The sequence below is a fragment of the Protopterus annectens genome, chromosome 9.part0 (genome assembly GCF_019279795.1).
Source record: "Protopterus annectens isolate FY-2018-M chromosome 9.part0, PAN1.0, whole genome shotgun sequence".
Lineage (NCBI taxonomy): Eukaryota > Metazoa > Chordata > Ceratodontiformes > Protopteridae > Protopterus > Protopterus annectens.
The window spans coordinates 608,051,024-608,065,985 of NC_056743.1; the positions used below are offsets into that span (position 1 = coordinate 608,051,024).

The 14,962-nt window shown below is 36.2% G+C and overlaps 1 protein-coding gene across 5 annotated transcripts in view; it reads right to left on the reverse strand.

The window, feature by feature from the left end:
* Positions 1-355: 355 nt before the first annotated feature.
* Positions 356-14,962, reverse strand: part of DDR1 (discoidin domain receptor tyrosine kinase 1) — a 1,200,914-nt gene continuing 1,186,307 nt past the window's right edge. For all 5 annotated transcript variants that reach the window (XM_044083163.1, XM_044083162.1, XM_044083159.1 and 2 more), the window contains 2 exons: positions 5,588-5,737; positions 356-2,155 (listed from right to left, as the gene is read on the reverse strand). In XM_044083163.1, the coding sequence (XP_043939098.1) occupies positions 2,015-2,155; positions 5,588-5,737 (291 nt within the window). In that variant the 3' untranslated portion in view covers positions 356-2,014. The remainder of the gene's footprint in view (positions 2,156-5,587; positions 5,738-14,962) is intronic.

The following is a 14,962-nucleotide window of genomic DNA, read 5'->3' on the forward strand; positions in this document are numbered from 1 at the left end:
ACCTAAAGTTCATTTCACCTAAAGCTCATTTCCACTGGCAAGTAAGTCAAAGGTATATGTCCTTTTCCCCACTGTAGTGCGATCCTGGTGTTAGTATATATAGTTGGGGTGTGTGTGTGTGATTACATATATATGTATGTGTGTGTGTATATATATATATCTATATGGTTTTGTGCCATTTGATAGAAAAAAATGTTGAATGCAGAGAGGAAGCCCCCCCTTGCACACTCCCCCTCCCATATTCCCTGATAACCAAATTCAGGATCACACAATAGGAAAAGGGCAAATTCCATTTTCAATATTTTGTGTTTTATATATATATATATATATATATATATATATATATATATATATATATATATATATATATATACATACATGTACATACATACACACCAAAGTAAAAAGGTCACATGACAAACTCTTAAGTAAAACTGTTAGAAAAATCCAGAAAAGCTAGAGTTTTCACTATTTGAAACCTTACAGTTCCTACAATGGAGTCCCATGGGATATAAAAAAATGACCCCTTAAGGACGTACGGAGTTTCAGCTATATGGCTTCTGTGGATATATATTCCTTATTTGTTATAAAAGTGAAAGTACAATCCTATGTGCACTTTTCCTTTATCCTCCTTCATGTTCCAGTTCCTTGATTCATATCGGCATCAGATGATAAAGCCACAGTTCTGATTGTATCATTAGCAGGTCTGCATTAAGATTCTACAACCGTTCCATTTTTAATCTAAAAAACACATCTCAGGCATACTGGCAGTGTATTATTCAGTTTTAACAAGTTGTGCCAGGACAGAAACATTAATAATATTGACAACTGTATATCCTACTGTCTAACAAGCAATTTTTTTGAAATGATGTAAATAAAAATTAGAGATGATTACATAAACAGTAGCATGGCACAATATCTGATGTCTGCACCTCTGGAAAACCTCTCACAAAGGCATATAATTTGAGATGACTGTCCTAATAGCTTCACTGAATTAGGTGTTACATAAATTAATTTTCCTTCAGACCAATGTTTTATTTTCTGACAAGGAATTTGTGAAAAACAAACAGTATTAATGCTGTAAAGTCTTGTGCAGTACAAAAAAGTTCAGTCAGTGAGTTGTTAGTCAACTAAAGTACGTGAAATTCATACAAGTATTAGGATCCACCATTTATCTTTCCCCAAGTTTATAAACAAATTATCCAGTGTGCATGTTGAAAGCATAGCAGCAGCTTTTATTGTTCAGTACCTTGTTGCATGAAATACAGTACTGGATATCCAAAAGCTGACAGCATCAGACTTTCATAAATGTATGCAAGTTCAGTAGATTTGCAGTTATATACAGTAAAGAAGTCTAGGTGGAGTGCTCAGCTATTTTTCACTTACTTTCTCCAAGTAAAGTCGTGTATGCCTAAATTAATGCAGGAGGATATACATCCCCTTCCTCCAAACCCTTGGAAAGTTCATATTGTATAAAGTGACAAAAATTACTTGACATTCTTGCCGCTTTCTCGGCACATGTTATCTTAGCAGATATATTTCCAGTGAATTAATTTGATTCAGGAATATCCCTCAAAATATTCAGTGAACCCACAGTATTCAGAACCTAAAAAAAAAACGATCCAGCAGATTTCCTTTTTCAAGTGAGGAATTACAGTTTATCTGTTAATATTCTGGCAGTCCAGAAAACTTCAATCAGATGTCAGACTCAACGTTTCAGGTTACAAAAGAAGCTTAAAATCAAGAAGAAGCTATGAAAATACTACAGACCTTTCCGAAAGATAATCAAGAAGATATTGAAGTCAGGCATTAAAGTAGAAAATTCTTCAGCAATTTTTAAGCTACGTAAAGGTTGTTGTAAATATCTACTGGATGCTGAAATCCTGTAACACTGAAAAAGCAGGGAACTGTGAACAGAACGTCATCTATCAGTTGTTCCATCAACTTAAACTGTGCTCACAGTGTATGAGTGTTGCCAGTATTTCCAAATTTCAGGATCTGCTCGCTCTCCTTTTCACACCATATTTATGGCATCCTCCATCAGGAACTGGTAAATTTGCTGAAACTCTGGTCGTTCTTTACCATCTCTATACCAACAACTGAGCATGAGGTCATAAACTGCTCTGGGGCAAATTGTAGGGCTGGGCAAATATATCTGTAAAGCAGAAAACAAAATAAGCACATTTACAGTACAGTAAGTGAACCTTGACCTGTCCTTTAATAAATTATTCATGCTTTTTGATAAGTATGGCCTTTGCAATGCATTCAAAGCTTTGCCTGTCAAGTGGCTGATGTACTGGCTGTATATTCATGTTGATTGTACACACACTTATTATATATATAAACCAAGGGATGAAAAGGTCATAAAAAAAACTATAAAAAAATACGGTAAACACCCAATAAAGTTAGAATTTTCACTGTGTAATACCTTAAACCTCCTCCATTGGTGGCCTATGAAATATATGTGCATGACCTGTTAAGTACATGCCAGTGTTGCTGTTTGGCTTCCGAATACCCATACATTTTGACTTTCACTTTTTCAAGTCTTTACTAGTGAATTCAGGATAATAAAGCAAAACCCCACTATATGTAGACATGGCATGTTTCACCCTTTTTCTCAGCTCATCAGTACTGCACAAGTGGATTGTTTGGCCATACTTTAGAAACAAGGAGCTTAAAAGCAAGCCTGATGTCCATAACATTAGGTTGACTGCAAAACATCCCAAATTATCCTCCACTACAGGAATTTTAAGGTATTACACAATGAAGACTAACTTTGCTGTCTTTTTCTTGTAGTTTTTACTAAATGGTTCATCTACACAATGTTTCTACCCTTTGGTTTTTGATGCTGTTTTATCTTTTAATTTATAACCATCTCATCAAACCATATATTAAAATCACTGTTGGTGAAACAACCTTCTCAAAATAATCCCTTCTATTTAGAAATCCCTACCTTCAGATGTCAAACAACAACAAAAGTTGTACCACTTTAAGTCTGAATGGAAGGAACACTGCAAATTATGCAGTCTGCTCCTGCTTTCTTGACCAGGGTTACGTCATATCTAAATACCACCACCTATATATTCTCTACATTTCACTTTTGAGGTAAATTGGCAGTGTGTATCTGTTATTACTTTTTCTTCTATATTCTATGTTGCAGTTTTTATGTTCTGTTTGCACATAATGCTATCGGGTATTGTTTCCAGTATTTCCTTTATGTGTTCCGTGTTACTCTATAAATGGCCCTGGTCACTGCTAAAAAAAAAAAAAGTGTGTGATGACCAGCTAATTTATCCAGTTATCAAGTTGTAATAAATAAAAGATATTCATTCTCAGATCAAATTAGAAGCAGGTCTAGCTACAAATATTTAGTGGGACTTGATGCAGTTCACATTATTGACCTTAAAAGGAAACAACTGCCTAGCTGAAGCTGAAAACTGCTGTAATCAAGTACTACAAAAATTCCCAGTAAAAGGCTTTTTACCCCAGCTGAATTTTTTACATAAATTTATCCTGATGTCGTACTTACAATGCGCACCAACATTTGACACAAAATGAAACTTAGCAATGCATCAAGCCAAAATGCTCAGGATGCCTCTGATTAATAACCAGGTATGCTTTCTACATTAACCAATATGATCTTGAGTGATTGCTACACGTTCTGCATTTCTCAGGTGTTACCGTCTTACTTATAGTACACAACAAAAAATAATAAAGAGGAAGCAGCAAATATATACGACCAAAAACCAGATCCACCACAAATTTATTCAGTAGTCTCTCGGTAGTCTCAGTAGTCTCTAGCGCTTCAGCTTATGCCTTCAAAGGAGAATACTAACAAGAACCACACAATATGTATTTATACAATAAAATCACAACAATCAATCAATTAATTAAATATTCAATTAACTAATCATTCCATTATAAAAAAACTTTCCAATTGCATTCTGCATTAATGCCACCAGGGGCTAAAGTACCATATTTCAATATAAAAATTGTTTCTTTATATAAAAGCTTACTTTCTACATTTTCATCCTTATTAACAATAAGAATGTGTTCTAAAACAGTAGCTAATAAACCACTTGGATTACTATTATGATGGCTTTTAAAATGCATTGCAAGCGGACTTTCAACTTTTTCATTTTTAATGTCCCTCACATGCTCTTGCAACCTTATTTTTAAAGAACGTTTACTTTCCCCCACATAAAACATTCCACAGGGACACCTTAATGCATATACAATTCTTTCTGTATTGCATGAAAAATTCCCTATAGGTTTAAAATTTCTACCATTTATATTATGAAATGTTTTACTTATATATTGACAAGAAATACACCTACCACAAGGGTAGGTGCCCATCAAATCCATATTTTTATTCAAACTTATCACTGGGGTAAGAAATCTGGCATGAACCAACATATCCTTTAAATGTTTACCTCTTTTGAATGAAAAATTTAAATTTTTTTCAAAGATGGTAATCAAATCTCTATATTTAATTAGAGAAGTCCAGTAAAATTGAATTACCTGCCTCACATCTTCTGACAATAGATCATAAGTCATTACCATATAAATTTTTCTTAAATATTTCAATTTCTGATTTCCATCATAATTTTTACCTATCTTGCACACATCACTTTTTCTAACCTTATCTAAGGAAGATAACACTTCCTCAACGTTATATCCCCTTTTAATAAACAATTGAAATGTTTTTTCAAGTTCCTTATCAATTTCAGTTGTATTATTACATAATCATTTCACTCTCTTAAGTTCACTATATGGCAAAGATTTCAATAGAGGAGGGGGATAGAAACTTTGTCCATCTAAAAAATGCAAACCCTCTTCAAATTTGTGAAACCCTTTGTAATAATTTTTCCATCCTTACCACCTTCAAGACTAATGCCCAAAAAACTTACTTTATTACCTAACTGAAAGCCATCAAATTTTAAAGAAAACTCATTCTTCTGTAGGTCATACATAAAATTATTAACTTCTTTCCTGCCTCCCTTACAAATAAAAATCAAATCGTCAATATAACGATAATATTTCACCACATATTTTTTAAAAAATTCCTTTTGGTACAAGAATTCCGTCTCAAAAAGACCCATCATAATATTGGCATACATGGGGGCAAATGCTGCCCCCATGGCTGTGCCTGTAAGATGATGGAATAATTGTTCATCAAATACAAAATAATTATTTTTCAGACAGATTTCTACTAGTTCTACAATAAAATATGATAAAGGACTATCTCCTAAAGTTTTTATTAATGCTCTCAGTCCATATTCATGTTTAATACTGGTGTACAAGCTTTTAACATCAGCTGTTAACCAATACATATCCTTAGTCCACTTCATAAGTAACACTTGTTCTAAATTTTAATTCTACCCCAGCTGAATTTTTTACATAAATTTATCCTGATGTCGTACTTACAAAGCACACCAACATTTGACACAAAATGAAACTTAGCAATGCATCAAGCCAAAATGCTCAGGATGCCCCTGATTAATAACCAGGTATGCTTTCTATATTAACCAATATGATCTTGAGTGATTGCTACACGTTCTGCATTTCTCAGGTGTTACTGTCTTACCTGTTTGCCCTGGTCTCTGAAGAATTCACCTGCATTCTCAATGACTTGCTCATCTGTTAAGTGACAGTAAGGTTGTTCCTTGCACAACATTAGAATTTCCCAGAGTGTCACTCCATAGGCCCAAACATCACTTGCCATGGTGAATTTCCCCTGAAGAGAACAAAGAGAAACTACTGTAGTACAGGAGAAACCAAAAAGACTTATTTGTAAAGTCAATGTAGACTGGCACATTGTTTATTCAGATTTTTGATGTGGCTTTTTTTAAGATTTTATGTTAGGAAATTATCGACTGAGTTGCTCATCCAATAAGAGTTATTTTTTAAGAAAAAATGCAGGTGAATGAATAAAATACATTTATAGTATTAGCAGCACACATTAATAGGTTCATAGCTTACTACTTTACTAACGTGCCCTTGTGAGTCATTTTAGCTAATTATCCCATTTGAGAATCAAACTCTGCACTTTGTGTGTATAAGGTTAACATCTTTACCATTATGCTGCTCCCCAACCCCTTACAGCAAGTTTTAAACTTTATGAAATAAGTAGTTATGATTGATATTAAGTGAAAGAATGACCACAGAAAGTTTAAGTATGAAGAATGTGTAAACATGGAATATACAGGAAAGGGATATAGGCATTATATAATCAAGTACCGAATACTTTATTGATACCATTTATTTGTATTTCGTAACTTGGGTGGAGCACTAATCTACATGGAACTTTTTCTGGCTCAACCCAGTAGCACTACCTGGTTAAGTGACTTACTCAGAGTCGCACAGTAAGTTAATAGAGGCTGAAGGAATCAAACTTTAGACTACAGGTAGCAGCTTGTTAAAAGCTCATAAACTTACAAAAGAAGTTAAGTACTATGAAAATACATGCCAGATAAGGTTGTTTTGGCACTTAAGGATTGGGAAAACATTTTTTTCAAAGATTGTTTGCATTCATACCTCTCACCTCTCCAGATTTTCACAAAATGTCCAGATTTTTGCCTCATATTTTTTGTCTGTTCCTCATATAATTTTGGTTCTCTGGCAAATCACTGCCATATCACTGAGGACTGAAGTCAGAAAATAATGACAGACATTTAAGTTTCAGATATTATACCCTTCAGAAAATATGTGCTACTGCAAAACCTGCTATTCCATTAACTTCCTAAGCTTGTAAGAGCAATGTTTAAAAACTGTCCCTATTTTTGCGCATTTGTCCTACAATTATTTATGGCTTTGTATAGATTTCTTGCTCTAAGAGGCTGAGAACTGTGCATGAGTTTGAGATTTAGTTTTAGGGAGATCTTTTTCTCTATAATAAAAAATTTTACATGTACGTCTATTACATATGACACAAAGGGTAAAATATGTCTGATATTACTTCTGACTCTTTAAGCCGAGTTACATTGTTGTCTCTGATTTCAAATCAGATGCACTTTTCTTTTTTCCACAGACACCTGTTTTGTCATAAAAATCTAGAACAATGTACCATTTGAAGAAGTTGCTGTCAATTCACAATATGAACCGGATTCAAGGCTTAATGCTAATACTGCTTAACTAAATACTGTTGATTTCCCTATCTAATTAATGTGATAAACCCATGGAGTATGGGCTTCCTCTTTTTAGTTCAAAGCCCTCTGTTCTGAGTCCATCAACAATGTTGACTGTTTAAAGCATTATTGAAGGGGAAACTCTCCCTGCAACTTATGTGGGAAGTTATGCTCTTATTCTGCTACTTAACAGATATACTAGTTTTGAATCCACTGTATCTTGGAATAAGGTGAGTCTTATCAAAGTTATGACAGCCTCATACTAAGCATATATCCCTCCAAAAGTAGTTTTGTAACTCTGGTGCTAACAGTTATGATTCTTGAAATTAAAAGAGGGACTCTGAGTATATTATTTATTAGCTGGTGTGGATGGTAAAGGGCAAAAAGTCATGTTAATTTGTATGTACCAACATCACCAAATGGGAAGCAGGACTATTCAACCCCAGAAAGTTCGACCCCAATGCATTTCTATACAATTTCATGTATCATTTGATATGCATTGTACATGTGATTTTTTTTAGTAGACAGTTCGACCGAAGACTATTTGACCCCAAATATATTCTTTTAAGTACTTTATCATTACTTATTAATTAATCAATTATTCAATAATAACACTGTTAATTTTTCATTGTAAACATATTTTTTATTAATATTTTTATTTTTTTTAATTATTACATTGGTTAGTATAACTATAACATTTAAATCTTTAACATATAATAACTAGTGTTATGTTTTAACATATAACTACTGTTACTTTATAACATGTTTTCCATCAATTAAATATATATTTTTTATTTTATATTATGTTATGTTAACTAATCTATTATCTACTATAAATATTTTTTTACAATTAAATGAAATCAATTTTTTATTCAGGTTAATATGCCTTCTTCATCTTGAACATTTATGCTACCACCAAAGCTCAAGCAACAACATGCAATTTTCACCATTTCCCACTGTCTACCATCAAAGCACAGCAGAACCTCAGGAAAGTGGATATGGACGTATGAGTAAATGCAAACACTCTTATGATTTCCAGCAACATTGATAGTGTGTAGTGCTGCAGAGGACTTGACTTGATTGCAGAGTGCAATGACAAACATACAGTCTAATCCATCTACAGTTCACAAACATTCCTAAGTAAAACACTGTTTTTAAGGACTCAAGAATTTATGTGTAAAAAGTATCAACAAGTAGTTCAAAGCTTAGAAGTGCAATTCTAGGGCCAAACATCCATTTCACTATCACAATGCTCAGTGCCGCTACAGCTTATACCCACATCCCATTAACTTCAGCAGGGAAACAAACAGAACATCAAAGCAGACATCTGTCAAAATGACTGCCCATTATGTTTTCATTTTTAAATATAATTTATTTTTAATCCCTAATTGTTTTATCGCTAATTTTCTTTATTTTTATGCAATAATGACATTATGGACTAGTTAATGCCATGAACTTCCGGATTAGTCAGCAAATTTTTTTTTTTTTTTTGGCACTTACTGTTTTTATATATATATATAATTAAAGTGAAAATAAATACTTTCTAAGCCAATTTTAAGAATGTTTAGACAGTCTTTCATTTCTCTTTTTGCTTTGATGTGCTTCGGCTTCACTTACATTACATTTTTTACTGGGGTCCAGCCGTCCAGGGTCAAATCGGTTGGGGGCGAATCAGCAGGGTCCAAACATCCTGTACCTGACCAAAAGCACCTTCAATTAGGCCAGTGAATGAAAGTCACCAACCAGCACTGAAGACTAATGTATGAAAACAAAACAGTCAATGAAAATGTTTATAGCATGAACAAAACATAATTTTAAATAGTACAAAATATCCCAAAAATTCCCGTAGCTCTATCTTTAACCCTGAAACTAACCATAAGTGTGTCATCATCCTAATTCTAACCCTTAACCTAATCCTTATCCTGATGGTAAATCTAATCTTAGCATTTAACATAGCCACGATTCTAAGCTTATTCCTTGACAGTGATGCTAACCATAACCCCAAACCTAAATGTAGCTTAGGGTACAGATCCAGACCCAAGGTCACAGGCTTGTTCAACTGCTTCAGAAAGGCATTAGACCAAATGTCTTAAAATCTGACAAGTTTCAGTGAAAAAAGATACAGTTACATTTTCATCAGGGTACTTTTTGGTTACTATGTTATTTTCAGGGGAATAATCAATGTAACTGATGTTGATGTTGAGCCAGTTGTTCAGGATTTGGGAATTTATGTGAACAGCAGCCTAATCTTTCACCAACATGTGTCCATTGCTGTAAGAAAGCCCTTCTATATTACACAGCTTATAAAGAAAAGATATCTGTCTAGTTGTATGGCTGTCATTGTCCCTTTTAATTCAGCACTCAGGTGAATCTTTGAATATAATCCCGCCTTTGGCATGTATCTCTTCAGACATATGCAGTAAATGGAATGCCCAAAGAGATTGTTAGAATGAAATCAACAGTAGCATGTTACAGAGACAGACTGTACAGTTGAATATTTGTAATTACTGACCAATTTATTGAAACAAGCTGACCAAGAACTACTGTGAGATTATAAACATTTTCTTCATAACACAGATATAACTGTTGGATACACTGCACTTCCTCAGCTGACTCAGATTACAAAACATCCACCAAAAAATCTTTACAACTACTTTTATAGTTTCAAGACTTTGTCCTTGATGAAAACATTATTTTCCTGTGCGTCGGGCTGGTAACTCGGCACTATAAAAATCTACTGCCAATCATCAGCGGACCGGAGTTCCACTGTGGCGACCCCTAACTGGGAAAAGCCGAAAAGACAAACAAACTGAAGCCTTCTTTGCCTGCATTCTTATCTCATCCAGAGAAAACCAGTTCCTTCAGCAGGCTGAAATGCTATTTCATTGATAGGATAGTCTGTAACTTTTTCTGTTGTGTTAGCCATGCTCATCCAGAGAAAATGTACATTTAACCAAAAGAAAACAGGGAACACTCCGTCAACAAAAGTATTTAATAACAACAAATAAATCGTGACAGCAAAGCTCTTTCTCAGTACATAAAAACTCTCTACAACAAATACAATGTATACTCTTGACCAGCCTATCAAACATTAGCTAGATCAGATGATGAAACAAATTAAAATAAGCTATGCAATAAATAAAAGCTGTACGAGACATCTAAATCCTGTAGAAAGCAGTTATAAAAAAATATATATATATATATATATATATATATATATATATATATATATATATACACACACACACACACACATATATATAAAAATATAGAATATAAAAGTATAAGGCACAGTGCGGCGCAGTGGTTATCTCAGCTGGGGTGTCTTCTGTGCAGAGTCTGTATCTCCTCCCAGCATTTGCGAGGGTATCCTGTGGGTACTCAGGTTTCCTTCCACATTCCAAAGACATGCATCTGGAGTGTTTCTCCCCGGGCCTCCACATTGAAAATAGGCTGTCATAGTCAGACTTTCCCGGTCAAAAAATGTTAAATAAATAACATAGAAAAAGATATATACGTAAAAAATTGATAGACACACAGCCCAGGTATATTTATATACAATCATGCTTGTCTTTAAGTACAGATTTAATACTATTCTGATAATTAAGGCCAAGTTTAACGTCAGCTCTGAAGTAGTTAATCCATTTGTACTCTACTAATTCTGTTCTTGAAAAGAACCCAAAACCTTAAACTTAGGATTACATCCCGTATTCTGTATATGCTTATCTAATATCTGAAAGATGTGATCCTATGTCTTTTAGCATAATATTTGAATGTTTCCATCTCAAACTCACCAATGAATGGAGCTGTGGACAGCAGCGGGAAGAGTTGTACAGAACAACGTTTTGGGCATTTGCAGTTGCACCTACTACTAGAGATATAGCAGGACAACATGAATTGGTGTTGATAATGGGTGACTTGAATGCACATATCAGGACAGACAGAACAGGATATGAGGACTGCCTGGGTCCACATGGTTGAGGCAACAAGAATAAAGGAGAGGCCATCCTAGACTTCTGTCTGGCAAATGGCTTGGTAGTAGCCAAGGCATGGTTCAGAAAGATAGACAATCACAAGATCACATACAAGAGTAGCCAACATGCAACTCAGGTAGACTTCCTCCTAGTAAGGAAAAGGCACTGGGAGTAGAATCCATGATTGCAAAGTAATCGCCAGTGAAACAGTCATCCCACAGCATAAACCACTAGTTGCCACAATCAGCTGCAAACAGTGGTCAGAGGAGGCTCTAAAGTCAGCAGAGACCAGGCTGAAGACCTGGAAATTGAGTGGAGAGAAAGTATAACAGTTCAAGGAATTACGCAGGGCTCTAGCACCCCAAGAAAAAGAGGAAATATGGAGTTGACCAAGAATGGCAGTGCCTAAAAACAGCATGTATTAGGACTACTGAAAAGATATGTGGCTGAGCCAGGTATGGAAATAAGGTACATATAAGGAAAGCTCATAGTGGAATGCAGAAATCCAAGAAGTCACCAAAAGAGAGAAGGAGTGCAGAAAGAAGTGGGAGACAAAAAAGACCGGACAGGCTAGGAAGGACTACTGGTTGGCTAACAAAGAAGCTAAAAAAGAAGTTGCGGTAGCAAAGAATGGGGCATCAGAGGCACTCTATAAACTTCAGGACAGTGACTCAGTAAGTAGCACATAGAAACTATATCAGTTAGCAAGGCAAAGACAGAACGATAAAGAAAATACCTGGACACCCCTCATAAGGGATGCCAGCAACAACTTGCTCACCAGTCCACAGGACATCAGAAAACATGAATGGAGTATTTCCAGCAGCTTCTGAATGAAGAAAACCTCAGAGAAGCTGTACTTCCCCAGAAGCAGCCTACGATGAGAGAAGAGGAGGAGCCCACCCTAAAATTAGTAAGAACAGCACTAAGGAAATGAAGTCAGGAAAAGCAGCAGGCTCAGATGAGGTCACAGCAGATATGGTCAAGATGCTGGATGAGATAGGGGAGAAATGGCTCCTGAGGGTACTCATAGCAGTGTGAAGAGAAAGATCCCAGATTACTGGAGAATAAGCGTACTTGTGCCAGTGTACAAGAACAATGGGGACTTCCACAGCTGTGGGCAGTACAGAGGCATCAAACTCCTATCACATTGCATGAATGTTCTGGAGAGGGTGATTGATAAATGGATATGCAGAGTAGTAGAATGTAAGATGGGATATGAGCAGTTCAGATTTAGATAAGGATGCAGCACAACTGATCCAATGTTTACAGTGAGACAGTTACTTGAGAAGAAGAGATGAGGAGAGAGTCCAGCTGGGCATTCCTAGACTTGGAGAAAGCATATGACAAGGTCCCAAGAAATCTGATATGGGCAGTACTGCAGTGGTTTGAAGTCCCACAAACATTGGTAGAATTAGTGCAGGCTATGTACAAGGACACACTGACTCAAGTACGAACAGTGTTCAGCTTTACAGAGGAGTTCCCAGTGGGAGTAGGTGTAGACCAGGGTCCGGATCTGAGCCCACTGCTGTTCATACTGGTGATGCACTACATTAGCAAACAGGTCGGAGGGGGAAGAATAGCAAAGTTACTGTATGCAGATGATGTGGCATTACAGGCAGACTTATGAGCAAGAACTTCAGCAAAGGATAGGAGAATGGAATGCAAAACTGAAGGCACATCGGATGAAACTAAGCACAGATAAGACAGTGGGTAATGGCAGCAAATTGGGGAAATCAGAATAAGCTGAGAACTGAGAGAGAAAGGAAGTAGTGGAATGGGTAAACAATAAACCAAAAACTACACTAAGAAGAGCACAAGCCGAATATACAGTCCTTTATTCACATAACATTAACGCTGTAGCAGTATCAGTGGCATTTTTGTCCAAGTATCCCTCAGACTTCATCAGACAAAATGTTTAAACCACATAGTAAATATCCTTTTATACATTCACTCAAGCTGATAATTAACTAATTAAAATGCTTAAAGCCATACAACCACATAAAAACAAGTAAAATATCATCTGTCATGTCTTGGCAAAATATAAAATCCATACTAGTAATTCATATCCACTCTGTCCTCCTGGACCCATCTCATTTGCTCACTCAGCTGAGTACAGTGAGATCATATTTTGATTTCAGATACTCCTACCAGTCCCATCTCCTCTGCTGTGTACAGAGAGAACACTTGGGAAGGACATCCCCTATAGTATCTTAATCTGCTCTGTTCCCTCCCACTCCACAAAAAAAATCACACTTCATTTGCTTTACTGTATTTGTGTTTCTTCCTACTTTATTACCTTTTTTTTTTGCCTATTCTTAAAAGTACTCAATTGAATTTATTCTGCTGCATTTATTACTGCTTGCTAGCCTGATTAAATTGTAACTGTTTTTCTAAGGCTTTTGGTTTAAGCACTTGGGCTTCAAACCAGTTGTTTTACATTAAGAAGGTTTGTGGTCTGCACTGTTGTGCAGGGCAGGTAGCTTACATCCTTCTAAGTTGGGAATTGCTGATTGAAGGCTCAGTGTCTGTTATTCTAAAAGTGTTTTAGTTCTGGGTTAAGCACCTGGGCTTCAGGCCAATTTTACATTAAGAAGGTTTGCGGTCTGCACTCTTGTGGGAGGAGAGGCTAGATTCTGCCCTTCTGAGCTGGGAATTTCTGGTTAAAGGCTTATTGCGCATGCTTATTCGAACTGTTCCTTTCTGAAATCAGTATGCCTTGTTTGCTGTAGCATAAACTAGATTCAGGCCTGCTGGATCTAGCTTTGTTTGTATAACTTGTGCACTGATCCAGGCCATCTTTTTTGGAGGTTTCTCTTCACCCTAGTAGCAGCAGTGTGCAGTTAGAACTTGTCTGATTGACGACTGTTGGAACAGGTCTCAGATTTGAGCTTTTTAACTGGTTAATTGGGTAAAGTGGTGCTTTGATTGTATCTGCTCTATTTCATGAAAAAAAAAATACTTGTTTTCCACCTTTCTGAACTAGTATAGTCCAGTTTTCAGGTTATTGCTGAATCCACTGCTGTGTTACAAGTTTCTGTGTTGCCCATACCTTACTTGGATAGAAGGAAGTTTGTCTGTTCACCTGTGAGAGAGGGGAGCTTTGAGCAACCTATCTGCCCCTGGAGTAGTGGTTTCAGTGCAGAAGTTAGTAGCTTATTGGCCATTTTGGGTTACTTTCTATCTCTTTCACTTCCCTGCTATAAAAACTGTATTTGCGCAGTTTTGCGCACCGGGCAGCACCGGTTAGCTAGGGTTAAACTATTCCTGGCTCCACGAAGTGTACTCTTCAATTTTTCCCTTGGAAATAGACAAACCTTCAACTTTAGCACTCAAACCATTCATTCACAGCCAAGCACTCATAGCAAGCACTAATTATCCCAAACACTAGACACCCCCCTATAGTGTCCTGAAGGACAAGGCTCTCTATTCGTCCCCACCAGCCAATCAGTAAACCAGATTACTCTACCTATTAAGGCATGTCCAAAGGGCAGTTTCCAGTATACACTCCCATCCAACTGGTGAATCAGGGCATTTTGAGGCAATGTTACAACTGCCTCATGTACACAGACAACCCTCTCCTCCTACCACCTAACACTAATATATGCGAGAGATGCAATTATATAGCCAAATTGGAGGCAAAACTCTCTCAACCCAAGACTGGAACTGACAGTCAAGAGGAAAAGGGTAATACTTGCAACACACCACCAATCTTACTAATAAACAACACTGGCAAATAACACACATAAATACACAAAAACATACACGGAGGCTCTAAATAAAACCATAGCTTTGGGATTCTACCCAAATTTCATGGCGTCGGCCGCATCTTTCATACCCCTGATGACCTGACGTCAGGGAAGG